Source organism: Phaseolus vulgaris, chromosome 8 (assembly GCF_000499845.2).
Source record: "Phaseolus vulgaris cultivar G19833 chromosome 8, P. vulgaris v2.0, whole genome shotgun sequence".
Taxonomy (NCBI): Eukaryota; Viridiplantae; Streptophyta; class Magnoliopsida; order Fabales; family Fabaceae; genus Phaseolus; species Phaseolus vulgaris.
In genome coordinates this window covers 55,089,381-55,110,039 of record NC_023752.2, presented here as the reverse complement: position 1 = coordinate 55,110,039, position 20,659 = coordinate 55,089,381, and the positions used below count along the sequence as shown (strand labels likewise).

General features: G+C 29.6%; 2 protein-coding genes and 1 long non-coding RNA gene across 7 annotated transcripts; 1 reads left to right on the top strand and 2 right to left on the bottom strand.

Annotated features, from left to right (window-relative positions):
* Positions 1–1,383: 1,383 nt before the first annotated feature.
* On the bottom strand, positions 1,384–5,145 carry LOC137826900 (ankyrin repeat-containing protein ITN1-like). The gene is made up of 8 exons (XM_068633057.1): positions 5,032–5,145; positions 4,789–4,915; positions 4,318–4,662; positions 3,552–3,662; positions 3,254–3,301; positions 2,909–2,947; positions 2,305–2,735; positions 1,384–2,195 (listed from the first exon to the last, which is right to left on the bottom strand). Exons 2-8 carry the CDS (start codon positions 4,910–4,912, stop codon positions 1,608–1,610), a joined length of 1,686 nt encoding a protein of 561 aa, XP_068489158.1. The 5' UTR covers positions 4,913–4,915; positions 5,032–5,145; the 3' UTR covers positions 1,384–1,607.
* Positions 5,146–7,968: 2,823 nt separating this feature from the next.
* LOC137824429 (uncharacterized) lies at positions 7,969–10,441 on the top strand. Of its 3 annotated transcripts, XR_011083253.1 has the most exons (6): positions 7,994–8,191; positions 9,254–9,316; positions 9,724–9,819; positions 9,989–10,084; positions 10,163–10,252; positions 10,324–10,441. It is a non-coding gene; the product is annotated as an uncharacterized lncRNA (long non-coding RNA). The 3 variants fall into 3 exon arrangements; XR_011083252.1 differs by having other exon boundaries at positions 9,989–10,441; XR_011083255.1 differs by lacking the exon at positions 9,254–9,316 and having other exon boundaries at positions 7,969–8,191; positions 9,989–10,404.
* A 3,596-nt stretch (positions 10,442–14,037) lies between these two features.
* LOC137826863 (ankyrin repeat-containing protein ITN1-like) lies at positions 14,038–17,610 on the bottom strand. 3 transcript variants are annotated; one of them, XM_068633016.1, is made up of 7 exons: positions 17,486–17,610; positions 17,255–17,372; positions 16,790–17,134; positions 16,231–16,341; positions 15,551–15,981; positions 15,248–15,446; positions 14,038–14,723 (listed from the first exon to the last, which is right to left on the bottom strand). In XM_068633016.1, the coding sequence occupies exons 2-7, from the start codon at positions 17,367–17,369 to the stop codon at positions 14,614–14,616; spliced, it is 1,311 nt and encodes a 436-aa protein (XP_068489117.1). In that variant the 5' UTR covers positions 17,370–17,372; positions 17,486–17,610; the 3' UTR covers positions 14,038–14,613. The 3 variants fall into 3 exon arrangements, with proteins under 3 accessions (XP_068489117.1, XP_068489115.1, XP_068489114.1); XM_068633014.1 differs by having other exon boundaries at positions 14,056–14,723; positions 15,004–15,446; XM_068633013.1 differs by lacking the exon at positions 14,038–14,723 and having other exon boundaries at positions 14,725–15,446.
* Between the last annotated feature and the right edge of the window lie 3,049 nt (positions 17,611–20,659).

The following is a 20,659-nucleotide window of genomic DNA, read 5'->3' as shown; positions in this document are numbered from 1 at the left end:
TAATAAAATAATATTTATAATAAATTATATTATTTAGAGACCAATATAGTGACTATTTTTTTATATTTATATATTTGGTCACTAAATGAGTTTCTATATATTTTGGTCACTAAATTGGTTTAAATAAAATTGGTTGTTAATTTGGTTTTTATATAATTGGTCACTAAATTAGTTTCTATATATTTGGTCACTAAATTAGTTTCTACATATTTGGTCACTAAATTAGTTTCTACATATTTGGTCACTAAATTGGTTTTTATTTAATGGTCACTAAATTGGTTTCTAAATTAGAATCTAAATTGGTATCTAAAATTAGCGACCATGATTTTAGCTACTTAAGACTATTAGTTTCTAATTAATTTAGTGACTAATTTTATCATTTTACAAACCAAAAATTTAGTTTTTAAAAGCACTTTTTCTTGTACTGATATAATACTTCATATAGAACACACGCATAATCAATTGTAGTTTTTAAGATATCTCTTGATCTCATTGAAATCTTTACACTGATCCAACTAAAAGTTTGGTCATGGATAACATATAAAAATAAAATGGTCAGTTTCTTTTATACTAAATGGTGCATTGATAAGTAACTTTTTTAAAATATGTTAAAAATTGTAGAGGTAGGATGCCCAATTTGCCATAGCTTTTTCTCTATTTACATGACAACTCTCACTTGATTTCGGTACATTTGTTAGACAAAATGTTATTTGACTGCATAGTGGGACAAAGCATTCTGAAAGAAGTCAAGGAAAGGACAACACTTTAATGAGACAGTTGCTCTGATGGAGTTGATGCCAAATACCGCGCACGACAAGTCTAAAGCCTCTCTAAGTGGAGTTGTAAATAATGTAACATTTTCACAAGGAACTCATATAAGTTTTTTTTTTTTATATGGTACATATAGAATGTGGTTCATTAACATGTTTTACAAAATATCTTGATGGTCGGTGTACTAACTCGACTGATGTTATATTGTGAGGCTTTTTTATGTAATGCTTTTGTTTTAGATGACTTTTTTTGCTCTTAAAATTACTATCTGGAGGAGGTCCACATTTGAACTAACTAGTGGTAGAATTTTGTTAAGTTTTTTTTTAAAAGGGTTAGAGTACTTTTAACACTTCCATTTATTTAATTCTTTTTATTGATAAAAGAAATCAATTACAAATTTCATGGTAACATTTATTTGTAATGGTTATGCTGAAATAGGATTCCTTAACATGCACACCCCTTTTGAAAAACAACCACATATTGAATACATATGGAGAATCTTATGGCCAAGCTAAGAACATACAATGTTCTGTAACTTGAAAAAACATGAAAGACAGATTCAAGAAATCTAACATACAACAAAACTAGGCATATAGGTTTGAACATTAAGTGTTCTATATATATAAATAAAACTCTTGAACATTGCATCTTCAATCCCGAAAGAAGAAATCCCTTAAATAGGATTCAAAATGGATCTTATTTTTAATAATCTCATCAAACTCAAACACAAACTTTATTGTTTCACAAACAAATGATACACAATCATGTGGAGTAATTAAAACACAGAAAATTAGGATAAAAAACACTTAAAGACTGGTTTCTATTTAAAAAAATTGTCATGAAAATTTTTGAAGTCGGCTAGCCCATTTTTTATGTCGGAGAAACCGGCGTTCCCATCTCTTGTTATATTTTTTCAATCCAAAAATAATAAAACAAATTAATGTGAAACCCCCCATTGAAGTCACTAAATAAGAAACCCACTTGGTTGCGTGAGCAAATATGAGATAGGATGTTGCAATGAAAGCCACAACCATAGCAGCAACGGAGATGATTAGGAGCGAACTTCCATATGCCAAGGTGAGATTTAGTGATACGGCAAATTCACTACGTGCAAATCTTGAAGAAGTGAAATTTGACAAGAAACAGATGGTGGACGTACAAGAACTGAATAATGCGAATGCGTTTGTGACGATGAAGACGATGAACCAGCTATTGTTCTTGTCACCTGGAACAGTGAGAGCAGCTCCAAATGCTACTGTAGCAACAAGCGTTGACACAATCATCCCAGAATCCGCTATTCCTTTCGCTACTTCTTTGATATCATTTGATAACTGTTTGTGTTCATCACAAAATACCTCAACTGGTCTCTTCCCCTTCTTGTTTCTTGCACTCCTTAATTCACGAGGAACGTGACTCTTCACTTTCTGTTTATCAACAAAAAGTATGTGAAGATTTGTGGAACTGATGTCTTCAAATACAATAGAATAGTAATAAAGAATGATTGAATAAGAATAGGGAAATGAATTAATTCACCTTGAACCATTTGAGAGCTTTTTGCATTTGAAGGTATGGATTTAAACCTGAGAATGATTGGAATTGAACTGAAAAAAGCGCAGCCATGTGTAGAACGTTGTTACCTTCATTGTCCACTGCTCCTACTAACTGCTCTTTCCGATTATTTACACGCTTATCAGAGAATGCACGACGTCGATGTAGACAAAGCAAGTGCAGTAGGTTCCGTCCTTCAGGGTCCTTTACGGTCGTGAGTATTGTAATATAATCTAAAAAAGTGTCTATTACTTGATCATGGCTTTCTGATTTTATTGCATCAAACAACGCTACCGAGGGTTCAGTAATCAACGCAAAAATCTCTTCCCTTCTCAATTTTTTAACTTCAGCCCATATCCTTTTCAGCAATACAATACCAGTTCCTCCACTATCTTTCTCCTCCTCCAATTTCATGTCTAAAGAAAGAAAAATTTAAATTAAAAACCTTTTTTTTTTGTTTTATTTCCTTTTAGAAAGTTCTATATTTTACTCCTCACTTCAAATTAAAACTGCAAATATTTGCTTTGCTATATATGAGACTAATAATATAATAAAATTAATTAAGAAACAAAATGGAAATGAAGCTTACCTGAAACATTTTCGATTAAGTCATTATCCTCGTCGTCCTCTAATTCCATGTATAAAGAAAGAAAAAAGTTAAATTAAAAATTGATCTTGTATTAAGCACCACTTTTTTTTTATATATATTTCTATTTAGAAAGTTATATATTTTACTCCTCACTTCAAATTAAAACTGCAAATATTTGCTCATCAGCTGCTATACGTTTGTATTTATGAGACTAATAATTTAATAAATATCTAATCCATTACCATTATAACAACTGTTTATCGACAATTAAGGAATAGTTCTTGCTTTTTTTTTTATGCATAAATTTCTAAATTAATTAAGAACCAAAATGGAAATGAAGCTTACCTGTAACATGTGCGACTTCAGTATCCTTGTTGTCCTCTAATTCCATGCCTAAAGAAAGGAAAAAGTTAAATTAAAAACCATTTTTTTTAATTTCTATTTAGAAAGTTCTATATTTTACTCCTCACTTCAAAGTTTAAGGTTCAAATATTTGCTCATCAGTTGCTATAGGTTTGTATTTATGAGACTAATAATCCATTACCATTATAACACTGAATATCGACAATTAAGGAGTAATTCTTGCCTTTTGTATGCATAAATTTCTAAATTAATTAACAACCAAAATGGAAATGAAGCTTACTTAGAACTGTTGCAGGCTTCCGCGCCAGCATATGCAATGCTGTTAGCTGCTTTTCATCTCTTGCAGTGCTCAATTTAATGGGACATTTTTCAAATATTATGATGGCCACATCTGTCAAATGCACAAATTAAATAGCGATGATGAACATGTACAAGGCTGTCAGAAATAGTAATTACAAAATGTATCATAAAAAATAAGTTAATATGCATGAGTATTACTTTTATTCAAGTATTCGAAGGTAGAACAAAATGTATCATTTTTAATTTTCTCTATTCTCCTCTCTATTTTTCTAATAAAGGAAAGCAAAAAGTCCAACTAAATTCAAATTTATACATTGAATCTGATCAGAGTTTCGATCAAAATAATTTGAACTGATCATTAAATTTTTGAGTTCTAGTGAATTAAACCGAATGATAGATAACATATAAATTTAAAGGGGACACAGAAGGTGTCCCAATCCTTTAAACAAAATCCACAAAATAAACATTGATCTTCTAACCTTCTATGTCTCTAATACAACCCTGCACTAATGTTAAAAACAAAACAAATATCTACAGCTAAGAAGACCCATATGCAACAGCAGTACATACACAGGACAGCACTAGTCACCACGCACTATGCATCACCCTAAAATCACATAAACACAGCACTATAAAATTCAATTGGTTGAGTTGGTAAACATGATAATATAACAAGTAGTAAAAGATAATAATTAGATAAGAAAGGGAGTAAACAAGGATGTTTGATTAGTTGTAGATGCACTTACCAAACATGTTGTTGCTAATGGTCATGAAAAAGAGTTTTTCAATATCCTTGTAAGCCATTTTGTCAAGAAGATGTTGCTGAGAGCATAAATGTTTCACTATTCTGTGGTGGCGAGATAAAGCAGCCAAGTGAACTGCAAGCATCTCTTCGGAGTTTGGTATTAGCTGCTCTTCTATCTTCATAAACTTAATCAACTCTTGAACAAAAGTAGTGTTCCCTGCACCTGCTGCTACATGAAGAGCTGTGTCGCCAGATCCAGTCAATCCAATGCGTACACTATTTCGATCATTTTTAACAATGGCTTCCATTTCACCCCACTCACCCATGTATGCATGCCAGTACATATCTGCAATCCTTTCAAACTTAATTTTAGTCACTGTAATTTTAATCACTATATATATATATATATATATGTATATCTCATCTTCTTTAGAACTCAAATCAATCTACCAATATTATTGTATGAAAAAACCTGATGGTGTGACAGCATGTGAAGTAGCAACAGGGGGATGAGTTTGGTGATGGCTCAGATAATCTCGTGCTTTAGTAATCTCAATGTTGGACTCGTCCCAAGCTTCCACATCAGGATTCATCATTTTCTAACCAAAATGAAAGGCTCAAACTTTAATTTACCTAAGAGAATAGCACAAGTAATAGTAGAAGCTAAAGAGTAGAGAGAATAAAGAAGAAGAAGTGAAAGTGATGAGAAGTTTACGAGTGGTGATCTTGTAGAAGGAAGGTGTGTTGATGGTGAATGAAATATTATTGTTGCAGTGCAAGAGACCCCTCTTTCTACCACTATTTATTCTTTTCTGTTCTTCAAACTTCCTCTTGCTGTTTAAACATTGTTCCTGCATGCCCTTTTATAGTTACACAAAATTGATTTTTTTTTATGAATTTTGTTAGGCCTTAGGATTCTTTTCTGTAATAAAAGTATTTTTTTTATATATATGAAAACTGAAAATTTGAATTGTTAAATGTACGGAAAAATTATTGATAATATGAATGGAAGTTGGAAATTTAATGATAAAGTAAAAAATAAATAAATAAAATGTATAATAATAATAATCGATTGGTTAATAATGTATAAATTGTTTTTTCGATATCAAAGGACCTATAATATTTTTTTTTCTCATTTATTGGAACCAAAAGTAACAAGGGAAAAGCAAGAGAATGGTATTCCAAAATTAAAACCGAAGGACTATTAAATTCCTAAAGTAAAGGAGAGGGAGAGGTGGTTCCAAATGTAAAGGTACACCATTCTCTCCAAATTCTTAAATTCATCTATTTCCATATCTAGAAGCTCGTGGAAGGTAATAACAACAAGGGTCAATTACAAGCATCTTAGAAAAACTAGATAAAAAAAAACAACTTTCTTGAATTAAAAACTTACTACAAGCATTGAAAATTATTCATCCAAGCTCATTGCCAAAGTTTTACATTATGATGATGGCCAAGTTAACCTAAAAAGCTTGTTATAATTGTTTGATATATAATTTGTTTGAGGTTGTAACATTAATTGTACATGTGTTTCTATCTCATCAAACTATATCTATATTTGGATTTCTATTTCATCAATGATGTGTATGTTGGACTCAGGTAAGTGGATTTTGGAATTTAGTTTTGCAAAGTAAACTAGTATTCCATTCTAATGCATTTTATATGCACTAATCATAATTAGTTGTAGAAATTTTGTAACGGATAAAGATAAGTAAGATTAATAATATATAAGTAAAAAAAAATTATAGATTTATTTATTGTCTTACGATTTTGAGTTAAAAATATTTATTTATTATTTATTGATGTTAAATATTTTGCTTTTTTATATATCATATTTGTTTAAGTAATTTTAAACGATAAAAAGATTATCTCAAGACCCATTTAATGTTTGTTATTGGAGAGAAGTAATAAAAAAGTTTAAGCTCGAAAAAAAATCTAGATCCATTAAAGAATTATTTAAACAGCATACATATATATTCTAGATAATGAGTTTTATGTTTTTGTAAGTTTTCGTTGTAATGTTGTGAACATTTTCTAAATAAGAAATACTCTTTTCGTGTCAAAGTAAATGTAAATTAACAAAATATATATATATATATATATATATATCACTTGTTAAAATACATTTAATTACAATAATATCATTATCTTAATAAATACAATATTTTATCTGTGGTAATATAATTTTTGTAATTTATTTGGGAAAACTAAAGATACAATATTAAACTAAAGATATAATGCTAAGACTCGATCAAAATTACATTCTTCCGGGATCGTCTCAGGTGTTAACTTAACACCGTCATACCACAGATGAGTAATATTCATCCAATCCATTTCATTGATGTGTATCCGCTTGCCACAAATTTCAATGACAAGTTCACCAAGAGGTGTGATCTTCGGATTTGTATAAAACACTCACACCAAAATGTACCATCTCTGGCTCGTCGTATTGGTTACCCGAATTCATAATGTTATCCACGAAAGGTAGAACTTTGATCCAGAGCCATGATTATGGATAAATGTCAATACAACATACCGAATACGGTTACTGTTTCGGTGTAAAATTATACCAATACACTTACCCTAATATCTAATTTTAAATAATTATAATAAACATTTTATTAGAAATGACTTTATCATTTAATTTATCTAATATAACAAAATAAATATAAACTAACAAAATTATAATTTCATCAATCAAGAAATAAATATATTTTCTCTTAACTTTTTTTGTTTTAGGGTTTTAGTACAATACTATTTTAAATTACATTTACATTCTGTAACAATAAAAAATAAAAAATTGTATAACATTATTATTATTATTATTTTTAATTACGTATGTAACAATAAAACTTTCTATAACATTATTAATTTCTATAAAAACTTCTGTTAGCATTTATTATTTATAACATGTCAAATTTGTATTAATGCATTATGTCAAAAATATTAACTATAAATAAATAAATAAATGTATTATTTATAAATAATTTAATTTTAAAAAATATAAAAAATAAAATTCCAAAATTCTATTTCTATTTCTATTCTGTAAAAATAATAATTTCAAATAAATAAATCTATTTTTTATAAACAATTTGATGTTCCAAAAATATTAACACACTACAAGAAAATGATTGAATGGTGACTAATTTAGAAACTAAAAAAATAGTTTCTATGGTAACTAATTTAGATATCATCTTATAAACTAAAAAAATTTTATTACTAAAATGGTATCTATTATTAATAAAAAATATAATATAATTAGATACTATATTTTTGGTAACTAATAATAAAAATATATTTATAGAAACCAATTTTTTAGTCTCTTATTAAAATGTAATTAGAAACATTTTTTAGTCACTTTTAATCTATTTTAGAAACTAATTTTTTGTTTTTTAAAAATAATAAAATTAGAAACTAATTTTGTAGTTTCTAATCATCATATATTAAATACTTAAATTTTTAGTTACTATTATTTAAATTTATATACTAATTTTGGAATAATTAAATTTTATAAAATTAATTATTAATTTATAAAATATTTTAAATTAATATAAATAAATTTACTAATTTATTAATTTTAGTATAATATTAAAATAATTGATATCAATTTAATTTTTTTAAATTTGAGAGCAAATATTCTGCAGGATTTTTAATTTCAAAATTTTATCTCTCTAACTTTTCTTCTCATCTCTCACTCTCAACAACTCTGCAACTGGAACTGCGCACCCTGCGAGTGGAACCGCGCACCGCACCCTACGACGACACCCTGCTACGTCACCCTGCGACGGAAACACACTCGCGACGGCAACGCACCCGCAACCGTAACGCACCCGCGACGGCAACGCACCCAACGGCAACGCACTCTGCTTATCATCGTAAGTTTCATTCTCGCTCCATTATTTCATGCTCCATTTTCGATCTTTGTCTTTAATTTTTTTCTTGCTCATCGAAGCTTCACAACTTTACTCATTGTATCTTCCCCATCTTAAAACCCTAAATTCGGTTAAAACCCTAATTTCGGTTATCATGTTTGTTGTATTTCCTAAAAATACTCACGGAGAGTTAGTTCTTAAGGAGAACTCATGTATCTTTTAATTCTTAAGGAGAAATCAGATTTGATTGAAGATACAAATTGATACACCACGCACATGAGCAACATTTAGTAGTTTAAGTTTTAATGAGTTATTATAATGTAAACATTTAAAAGTTATAGAAACATTTTCACGGTTACTGTTGGCTCTGAATGAAGCACAACTGCAACTAAAATGCATTCAAATTGTTGTGCTTGTTATGTTAGCCGATTTGCCATTTGTTTTCAATGTGATTAAAATTTGAGAAATTATAACTTGCCAATTGAAACACTTTCAGTTTGTGGATGATTGGTGAATGATTCAATGAATAAATAAGAAATATGTCAAAAACTTCACAAATATATTTTTCTTTTGTTGATTAATTAATTATTCTATTGTTATTTGTTGTCACTTGCAGTGTCCTAACAACAGAAAGCAAATTTTCTGTTTTGAAGATCAGTTTACACTGAGTCTTTTGCTATTTGTTTTCTTTAGTTCACATTGAGTTTTATTCTGAATGAAATTTTGTCCCCTGTTTAAACGTGTTCTTTATTAGATTCGGAAAGCTTTACATATAGATTTTGAAATAGTGAGTTGTGTTGTTTCTAATATCATCAACCTTGAAACACAGAATATTATATAGAATTGTATTTGCCAAAACTAATAATGCAGTTCTTTTTTGGCTGGGCATGGTGAAGAATATGATGTGAAATTTGCTTGTTACTGGTTCCTTCTCTTATTACTAGCTAGCAATGTGCTATGTTTTCAATGCAATCTATGTATTTTCTCTTCAGTTGCTTGTCCATTATTCTTTTCTGTCTTGAGAAATCAATACTAATAATAACATATGGATATCATCTTCTGCAGGCATCGGTGTATTGTTCATTACAAGTCGTTTTACCTCCCATTAAGTATTATTATCCCTTTTTGGTATAACCTCACAATTTTTGGTTTCCTCCTTGTTCGTTTCTTATAAATACTAATGTTAAATAACTATCAGTCGCCCAATAGTTTACACTGCTAGAATCTTTAATGTTTTTCTAATTAAACTAGGAAACAGATAATGAAATGCATATGATGTTATTCAGTTCGATATGTTTCTAAAGAGTTATTACTTAAAAGAAGTTTTATTTTTTTTATTATTATCTATTTGATTCATTTAAAATGGTTCTATAAGCTATCATACAACTGAATATAAAGTTTGATATGTTTTTAATGAGTGTCACTTAAAAGAAGATGTCTTTCTATTATCTATGTGATTAATTTCCATCAGTTCTGTAGGCCACTCGAATATATGATATGTTATTTATCCATGTATATATCTGCTTCTTACTCAGGTTGCATGTGCATTGCTCATGGTGGGTGAGAATCTGGATAACCATGTTGATGTAAAGAACATTCTTGTTGAGATGGGAATATATTTTCAAGTATAGGTAATATCTTTGCTGGTATATTTGACCTCTTCTCTTAAGGCCATTTAGACTCTAGAATGATGTGTGTCTGTGTCTACCTTATACTTTCACTATGTATCAGCTTAAAATATTTTATAAAAACTGTACTTTAACCTATCTTTTCCCTTGACTTTCCCCCCTCTAATTTTAGGATGATTATTTGGATTGCTTTGGGGATCTGAAACAATTGGAAAGGTGAGCATATGATTATTTGGATTGTTTTGGGGATCCTGAAACAATTGGAAAGGTGAGCATCCTGGACAATTAATGGATACTAGAAACATCAATTTCTCTATAATCTCATTCTAGTTATCTATGGGACCAGATAGGTACAAATATTGAAGATTTTAAATGCTCTTGCTCAGTTGCAAAAGCTTTGGAACTTAGCAATGAACAACAAAAGAAAGTTCAATATGTAAGTGATCATCTTAGTATATCCCGCATTTTTCTTATGAATAGACTACACTAAATGACTAATTTTCGCAGTTTGCAGGGCAACTAGCAAAGCAGTTCAAGCTGTATTGAAGTCTTTTTGGCTAAGATTTACACTTGATAAAAAATAAAAAATAAAAAAAATAAAAAAAAATAAATAAATAAAAATAAATATAAATATAAATATAAATATAAATATAAATATAAATATAAATATAAATATAAATATAAATATAAATATAAATATAAATATAAATATAAATATAAATATAAATATAAATATAAATATAAATATAAATATAAATATAAATATAAATATAAATATAAATATAAATATAAATATAAATATAAATATAAATATAAATATAAATATAAATATAAATATAAATATAAATATAAATATAAATATAAATATAAATATAAATATAAATATAAATATAAATATAAATATAAATATAAATATAAATATAAATAATAAATATAAAAAACAAATAATAATAATAATAATAATAATAATAAATATTTTATAATAAATTATATTATTTAGAAACTAATATAGTGACTTTTTTGTATTTATATATTTGGTCACTAAATAAGTTTTTATATATTTTGGTTACTAAATTGGTTGTTAATTTGGTTTCTATATAATTGGTCACTAAATTAGTTTCTATATATTTGGTCACTAAATTGGTTTTTATTTAATGGTAACTAAATTGATTTCTAAATTAGAATCTAAATTGGTATCTAAAATTAGCGACCATGATTTTAGCCACTTAAGATTATTAGTTTCTAAATTAGTCTCGAATTAAGTTAGTGACTAATTTTATCCTTTTAGAAACCAAAAATTTAGTTTGTAAAATCACTAGTGACATATTAGTAAAACATTTAATTTATTATGTAATCTTTTTCTGTTTTTTATATGTAAATTATGAAAAATAAATTATATATATTTTCATAACATTATAAAATGAAAAAAAAAATTATAAATATAACATTCAAAATTTGTATTTCCATTCTATAAAAATAATCATTTCAAATAAATAAATATTTTTTTTATAAAACATTAAATGTTAAAAAAATATTAACTATCTACACATATTATTAAAAAATCGAATTTATTATGTAATCTTTTTTCTGTTCTTTTTAATTACTACAATATTTTGTTTTAATTTTTTGATAATAACATTAAGAATTTATGTAACTATGTACATATATTATTAAAAATTCTAATTTATTATATAATCTTTTTCTGTTTTTTTAATTAATACAATATTTGTTTTAAAAAATAACATTAAAAAATTATATTTACATTCTGTAAAAATAATAATTTCTAAAAAATAGTCTATTCTGTAAATTTAAATCAAAAAATGTATTTATTAACATCTTCAAAGTTAAAAAAAAATTACTATCTATACATTCATAAATTTATTTATTAACATTGTAAAATGTTAAAAAAATCTTCTGTATATTTGGTTTTTCTGTTTTTAAATTACTGCAACCATTTTTATAATCTTTTTAATAACAATATTTTAAATCTGGAAAATTAGAACCATAATCGATTATCACCCGAGTGTAAAATAGCACATAATCGATTATCCAAATGTTTATGACACATAATCAATTAGGCTTCCAGTGCAAAAACGATCATAATCGATTATCTCACGGAAATTTGTACAGATAATCGATTATGTCATGAACATAATTGATTATCAACAATTTTTTTCCACATAATCGATTATGGCATACGTTCATTTTCAGTGATAATCGATTAAGAATGAAACTAAACTCACACAGCTCACCTGAGGTCACAAACGAAGAACCAAACGCACTCACGACCCTCTCCAAGCTCTCTAGGTATGTGTTTTGTGAAGAACCGAATTGCCTCTGCTTTGTGAGCTTGGGAACCACATATATATTGTTGCACCTCTTTATTACGCTCATCCACCCTCTCACCAACTTGCCTATGCATTCATTGAACTTTGAACTTGGTCAAACAGATTCCTGAACAATGGCCAGGAATCTCATGTGCTTGCTGCTGAAAAGCTTCTCTTCACATATGCGCATGCATGTTTCACGTCCAATGTCCACATACGTCCAAAAATCTAGTGAGGGCACAAATGATATTTCACTCATCCTACTTGGCACTCACTCCCTCACCATCTCCTTTCTCTTCACTTCTGAATGCTCTCTCATTTGGCCCAACTTTCCCCTCACCCTCACCCATACCCTCCACCATGGCCGGATCCAAACGAGGGTGGCACCCCACATCCGTCTGCGGCTACAGTGCCACCCCTAATCCAAACCGGGGCTAAGGGAGAGTGATAAAAAAAAAAAGCAAATAAGTAGACGGAAGAGGAGACACATAATGTGGACCCTGACACAAATAACATATACATAAATTCATGGAAACAAAAGATCGTCCCCCTCCCAACAACGATGCAAGCTGAAGCCTTCTGCATAATGTTTTGGTAAACTGCAGAAGTAAATAGAGAAGTGAAATAAAGCTTAAACATTCAGTGTACATTATACACTAACTTTTGTATGAAGATGTCTTGAAGCATTTTGAGTTACTTTTGTACAAAGGTGTATTATAGGAATTTGAGGAAAGAGTTGGAATCCTATGTCACTACAAGAAAATCATGAAATAGAAACTAATTTTTAGAGACCAAAATAATTAGTTGCAATAGTAACTAAATTAGAGACCATTCTAAAAACTACAAAAAAAATTGGTTTCTAAATTAGTTTCTATTATTGTTAAATAGTTTCTAAATTGGTATCTAGTTAGCAACCAAGGTTTTAGAAACCAAATTTAAAAACTAAATAATTGATAGTTAAAATCTTGGTTGCTAATTAGATACCAATTTAGAAACTATTTATCAATAATAGAAACTAATTTAGAAACCAATTTTTTATTTAGTTTTTAAAATGGTCTCTAATTTAGTTACTATTGTAACTAATTATTTTGGTGTCTAAAAATTGGTTTTTATTTCATGATTTTCTTGTAGTGTGTATAAAAGTGGCTTAATATAATCTCTTCTGACCCTTTAGTATATATTGTGGAAAATGATAAGGTCTTTTGTGGTGACGTAGTAGTAATGAAATATTTATAATTCTTCATACATAAATACAAAATAACCATTTCTTATATAGAAGTAGGTATCATATTGGTTGAAACATCAAGTGTTCTATATATATAAATAAAATATTTGTTGCTTGATAAAAAGAACTTTTCATGAATTTTGAGATCAAACCATTAAGTTGTTGCGAGAACTCAATGCCCAGGGTTCCTGACATCTGTACCAATCTGATACTTGAGTTCCTTAAGATATTCACTTGCCTCATTTTCTGCTCAGGTTTTTGTTGTCTGATTCGATATTGTATCCTAATGTTTGAATCACAAGTCTTTCATAATTAGAAAGAATATAATTTGCCTCCTCTCCAGACTTTGTTGCTTCAAGACAGCCTAAGTTGATCTGTAATGTTATTTTTCCTTAAAAAAAGACAATTTTACACTTACGAATTATAAAAGAGAAATATAGAAATGAGTCTGTTCCAATGCTATAGTGTAAAAAAATTCGTGTTTTGAAGCATGCATCAAATGTTGGAATGATTCTGTTCCACCAGTTTACATGATCCTCACTATTTGTTTCCTCCATGTTACGAGCATTGAAGTTGATGCAACAATGGTTTTGCTTACAAGTAAATTATTAAAAAAAATTATCTGCAGGTTAAATTTGTAGCGAAAGATTTTTTAACTGGGGACTTAAAAGGGATAATTCAACTCTTATAAAAAATCACACTCACCTCCTATATTTTAACAACAAGCAAATTAATGCCTAGCCTCTTTAGCACTCCCTCCCCTGCTTTATCATAACTAATACTAGAACATCTATTGCAAAAGACTCTAACCAACATAGCAGCTCAAGAAACCAATACAGTCTCTACAATTACAAACCCAAACCTTCCAAATCAGTAGCAATATTTCTTAGACTTTAACACTTCACTCACCTTTCATGTCAAGACGTCCTTCCTACACAGATTTGTTGGGTGACAGAGGAAATGCCGTTGAAATGGCAATGGGGTGCCTACAATGAAATTTGCTTTCGGAATGTCATTCTAAATTATGCAGCATTATTCTACTTCCCCGAAGGGTATTTTTGGTGCTGGAAAGAACCATGAATCAGACTAGCATACCCTTTGTCTCCTCCATCCTTCCTGATTTCCTGCTCACTACCTTGACTGTCAAATTCTGCTTCCTTTTCCTCCAGCAAGAAACAAACCCTTTTGTGTCCTTGGCTGAGAATTATATCAAAAATTTACAAATAACCATGTTGAGCACCACACTTAGAACCTACTCATACATCTTCTGATAGTTAACAGTACACAAATTTTCATCAGTGTCCTTATAGTGTTTCTTCCCTTCACGCCATTCTCCCTCCACCCTATGAGTTGTGCTGCATTTTTAATAATCTCATCAAATTCAAACACAAACTTTATTGTTTCATAAACAAATGATACAATGAGGTGGAGACAGCAACCATGGAGTAATTAAAACACAGGAAAATTGGATAAAAAACACTTAATGATGGTAATGTAGGTGCGTAAGTAATAAGTTACTCAAGTTTGGGACGATAGTAGCTGGACCAAAAGAGTTGGTCGCAGAACTTAGATTGAAAGAGAAGAAACAAAAGTAATGCGAAAACGCCCATTGGAGCCACTGTATAAGAAACCCACTTGGTTGTGTGAGCAAATATGAGAAAGGTTGCTGCAATGAAAGCCAGAACCATAGAAGCAACGGAGATGATTAGTAACACAGGTCCAAAAGTCAAGCTGGGATGTAGTGATACCACAAATTCACTTTGTGCAAATCTTGAAGAAGTGAAATTTGACAAGAAAGAGAGTATGGACGCAGAAGAAGTGAATAATGCGACTGCGTTCGTGAAGATGAAGACAATGAACCAGTTATTGTTCTTGTCACCTGGAACAGTGAGAGCAGCTGCAAATGCTACGGTAGCAACAAGCGTTGCTACAATCATTCCAGAATCTGCTATTCCTTTGGCTGCTTCTTTGATATCTTTAGATAACTGATTGTGTTCATCATAAAATACATCAATTGGTCTCTTCCCCTTCTTGTTTATCACACTCTTTAATTCACTAGGAACGCTTTCCTGAGCTTTCTATTTATCAACAAAAAGTATGTAAAGATTTGTGGAACTGATATCTTACAATACAATACTAATAAAGAATGACTGAATAAGAATATGGAAATGAATGAATTCACCTTGAACCATTTGAGCTCTCTTTGCATTTGAATGTATGCACTTGAACCTGAGAATGATTGGAATTGAATTGGAAAAAGCGCAGCCAAGTGTAGAACGTTGTTACCTTCATTGTCCACTGCTCGTACTAACTGCTCTTTCCTATGATTTACAAGCGTATTAAAGATATCATCACGTCGATGTAGAAAAAGTAAGTGCAGTAGGTTCCGTCCATTAGGGTCCTTTACTGTGCTGAGTATTTCAATACACTTCAAAAACATGTTTATTACTTCCTTGTGGCTTACTGATTGTATTGCATCAAACAACACTACCGAAGGTTGAGTAATCAACGCAAAAGTCTCTTCTATTTTCAACTTTCCAACTTCAGCCCATATCCCTCTCAGCAATATAATACCCGATCCTTTATCATCTTTGTCGTCCTCTAATTCCATGCCTAAAATAAGAAAAAAGTTAATATATTTGCTATTTAGAAAGTTCTATATTTTACTCCTGACTTAAAATTAAAAGTGCAAATATAGTTGCTCATCAGTTGCTATACGTTTGTAATTATGAGACTAATAATTTAATAAATATCTAATCATTACCATTATAACACTGAATATCGACAATTAAGGAGTAATTCTTGCTTTTGTATGCATAAATTTCTAAGTTAATTAAGAACCAAAATGGAAATGAAGCTTACGTAATACTGTTGACGGCTTTCGCGCCAGCATATGCATTGCTGTTAGCTGCTCTTCATCTCTTGCAGTGCTCAATTCAAGGGGACATTTTTTAAATATTGTGATGGCCACATCTGTCAAATGCACAAATTATATAGAGATGATGAACATGTACAAGGCTGTCAGAAATAGTAATTACAAAATGATGGTTGCGAGAAAATGAAAAGATGAGTTAGTATGCATTAAGGGTATTTTACTTTGTGAGATACTTTACTTCGTTACCTAATGAATGAGAAAGAGTATCATTTTTAATTTTCTCTAGTCTCCTCTCTATTTTCTGAATCTGATCAGAGTCCAACTAAATTCAAAATTATATATTGAATCTGATCAGAGTTTCGATCAAAATAATTTGAACTGATCATTAAATTTGTTCTTGTGTTCTACTGAATTAAACTGAATGATATAGAATCATATCAGTTGATTGGTTGAGTTGATAAACATGATAATATAAGAAGTAGTAAAAGATAATTAGATAAGAAGAAATGGTAAACAAGGATGTTTAATTGTTGTAGATGCACTTACCAAACATGTTGTTGCTAATGGTGATGAAAAAGAGTTTTCGAATATCCTTGTAAGCCATTTTGTCAAGCAGACGCTGCTGAGAGCATAAATCTTTCACTATTCTGCCGTGGCCAGATAAAGCAGCCAAGTGAACTGGAAGCATCCCTTGGAAGTTTGGTATTAGCTGGTCTTCTGGCTTCATAAGCTTAGTCAACTCTTCAACAAAACTAGTGTTCCCTGCACCTGCTGCTATATGAAGAGCTGTGTTGCCTGATCCAATGAATTGAATGCGTACACTACTTGGATCATTTTTAACAATGTCTTCCATTTTACTCCAGTCACCCGAAAATGCACACCATAACATTTCTGCAATCCTTTCAAACTTAATTTTAGTCACTGTAATTTTAATCACTCTATATATATATATATATATATCATCTTCTTTGGAACTTAAATCTATCTTCCGATATTATTGTATGAAAAAACCTGATGATGGTGTGACAGCAACAGGGGGAAGAGTTTGGTCATGGCTCAGATAATCTCGTGATATTGTAATCTTTATGTTGGACTCATCCGAAACTTCCACATCAGGATTCATCATTTTCTAACCAAAATGAAAGACTCAAACTTTAATTTACATCAGAGAATAGCACAGGTAATAGTAGAACCTAAAGAGTAGAGAGAATAAAGAAGAAGTGAAAGTGATGAGAAGTTTACCAGTGGTGATCCTTGAAAGAAGATAGATGTGTGTTGATGGAGAAATATTATTGTTGCAGTAGTGCAAGAGACTCCTCTTTCTACCACTATTCTATTCTTTTCTGTTCTTCAAACTTCCTCTTGCTGTTTAAACATTGCTCCTGCATGGCCTTTTACTATTGCATAATTTTTAATTTTTTTTTATGTATTTTGTTTTGGCCTTAGGATTCTTTTCTGTAAATAAAATTATTTTTTTAAAATATATGAAAACTGAAACTTTGGATGGTTAAATGTACGGAAAAAATAGTGATAATATAAATGGAAGTTGGAAATTTAATGGTAAAGTAAAAAAAATAAAAATAAAATGTAAAATAATAATAATTGATTGGTTAATGTATAATTTGTTTTTTCTGATACCAAAGGACCTATAATATTATTTTTTTCTTATTTATTGGAACCAAAAGTAACGAGGGAAAAGCAAGAGAATCGTATTCCAAAATTAAAACCGAAGGACTGCTAGATTCCTAAAGTAAAAGAGAAGGAGAGGTGGGTTCCAAATGTAAAAGGTTCACCATTCTCTCCAAATTCTTAAATTCATCTATTTCCATATCTAGACGCTGGTGGGAGGTAACAACCACAAAAGTACAATAAGGGTCAATTACAAGCCCAAAGAAAACCAGTAGCTGTTACTACAAGGATCCTAACAGTTAGGATATGTCTTCTTTCAAGTTTTTCTGATACATGCTATCAGATGCTGTTCTGTGAGTCTTGATGCACGTGAGATGAATGAAGTATCTTTGCTGCGGTTGAAGGAATTGAGAAGGAAATGAGAAGAATGAATGGGTAGCAGAAGCTCAGCAGTTAATAAAGAGAAGAGGAATGGCTTGGTTTGTTAGGAAGACACATTGGAACATCATCTACTGTCAGTGGAAATCAAAGACTAAAGCTTTAAAGCAAGTAGTATCAAACAGGGTTGCATGCAGCAAAGATATGCTTTTAGTGGAACAGAAATTCTGGTTTATGCAGAAGATTATGGTTAAGGGGCATGATGGAGAGTAGGAGAATCTGTTAGAAGATAAGTGAAAGAGGAATAGTGAGGTAAAGTTGTCCATTAAGATAGCATGCTTTATTACTGGCTGCTAAGTTAATTTCAGCCAGCAACTGATCCACATAAAGACAGTGCCTTTGCTTTTTCTAGCAGATTTTTTTTCTCCTTTTCTGGTTTTGCTGTGCTTTAAAACATTCCTCTTAAGTGTTTTACGATTTTTTATTCATGGCTTTGGCTGAAAAGCATATAGCCTAGCTAGAAGGAACTTTATTTAATATTGTAAGATTTTGTGCATTTTGTATAAGGATTTAAGCATCTGCTTCATTCTATTTATTTAACAAGTATTATGAGAAAAACTAGGTAAAGAAACAACTTTCTTGAATTAAAAACTTAGTACAAGCATTGAAAATTATCCATCCAAAGCCAATGAAATCTGCATCCCTACCCTGCTTATGCTAACAGCAGGGTTCCTCTGCTGCACCCATGACTTCTATAACAGGAGTACATTATAATTTTGGTGGCCTACAAAGCTTCAAAAGGCAGATTTCTTGACTCTGCGTTATTGTTTTACTGCATAATTGTCACAGTAGGTGAGAGTTTTATAGCACATGTAGATGGAATTCTGCCTAGAAGCCATTACAACACACAGACTACAAGTACATCCCCTAGACCCTCTTGTTAGAAAGCTTGCAAACTTCAGCTTCTGTGTACTTCTGCATAATTTATAGATTTATTTATTGTCTTAAGATTTTGAGTTAAATATATTTATTTATTATTTATTGATGTTAAATCTTTTGCTTATTTTATATGTCATATTTGTTTAAGTAATTTTAAACGATAAAAAAATTATCTCAAGACCCATTTAATGTTTGTTATTGGAGAAAAGTAATAAAAAAGTTTAAGCTCGAAAAAGAATCTAGATCCGTTAAAGAATTATTTAAACAATCCAATAAACATATACATATATATTTATATATCTATACCTATATATAAAGGGGATTCCCCTCTTAACTGCTCTTAATCTTTTTTTCCTATTTTATCCTTATATTAATATTTAATTTTATTATTGTATTATGGTCATTGTGTCATTTCTTATTCTCCTCTTAACTGCTCTTAATTTTTTTTTCCATTTTATCCTTACTTAATAATTTATTGTATTAATTTATTTTGGTTATTTGGACATTTTATAATTTCAAAAATTAATAAAATATTTTTTAATTTTAAAATTTATTTTATTTGTTATTATTTAACTGGAGAGTGGGGAGGATGGAGAGAGTGGAGAGATTGATTAGTTACTTTTCTGTTTTAAAGATCTTATTCCCTATTAAATAAAAAATTAAAGATATTTGTAATATTTTGTGGACCAGCAGGAGAGTGGAGATTTGGTACGTTACTTTTCTGATTTAAACTCATATTTATTTTTATTAAAATTGATTTAAGAAACAGATTTTATGATTCTCCACTACACATAACCCACATATCCTACTTTCCACTTTCTCTCCTATATAAAGAGGGAGAATGTGCTACATCGGATATTGCTGTAGTTGATGAAAGAGCTGTAGTTGATGCTAAAGCATCGGTTACGAATGACCCAATCTACCTACTTTCCATTTTCTCTCTCCACTACTCTTTAACTTATTTTTGAAAAATAAAAAAAATACTAAAGAAATAAAAAAATCGGATACACAGACACGTTAGTGCCTGTGTTCGCTAGTTATAGATAATGAGTTTTAAGTTTTTGTAAGTTTTCGTTATAATGTTGGGAACATTTTCTAAAAAAGAAATACTCTTTTCGTGCCAAAGTAAATGTAAATTAACACAATAAATATATTACTTGCTAAAATAAATTTAATTACAATAATATCATTTTTTTAATAAATACAATATTTTACAATTGTAGTAATTTATTTGGGAAAACTAAAGATACAATATGAATCTTTTGTTGAATTCATAATTTTTTTTAAAGACTAAATAAAATTCTAACCATTTAGAATAAAAAATATAATTTTGAGACGGTCCATTTACAAAGAGAAACACTCCATATACACGGTATAATCTAAAAACCACAAAATAAATAAGGTCAAAATAAATCTAATTATATAAATCTTATTTAAAATAATAAATTTATTTATTATTACATTCCAACA

Bases quoted from the DNA above. Each gene is read 5' to 3' on its own strand.
- LOC137826900 (XM_068633057.1), bottom strand. From the start codon at position 4,912: ATGATGAATCCTGATGTGGAAGCTTGGGACGAGTCCAACATTGAGATT. The intron at 3,302-3,551 runs GTAAGCTTCATT...TCCTTTCTTTAG, and splicing joins GAAGCCTGCAACAGTTCTAA to GCATGGAATTAGAGGACAAC. The intron at 2,948-3,253 runs GTAAGCTTCATT...ACATGGAATTAG, and splicing joins TGAAGTCGCACATGTTACAG to AGGACGACGAGGATAATGAC.
- LOC137826863 (XM_068633013.1), bottom strand. From the start codon at position 17,369: ATGATGAATCCTGATGTGGAAGTTTCGGATGAGTCCAACATAAAGATT. The intron at 15,982-16,230 runs GTAAGCTTCATT...TTCTTATTTTAG, and splicing joins AAAGCCGTCAACAGTATTAC to GCATGGAATTAGAGGACGAC. The intron at 15,447-15,550 runs GTGAATTCATTC...GTTGATAAATAG, and splicing joins GAGAGCTCAAATGGTTCAAG to AAAGCTCAGGAAAGCGTTCC.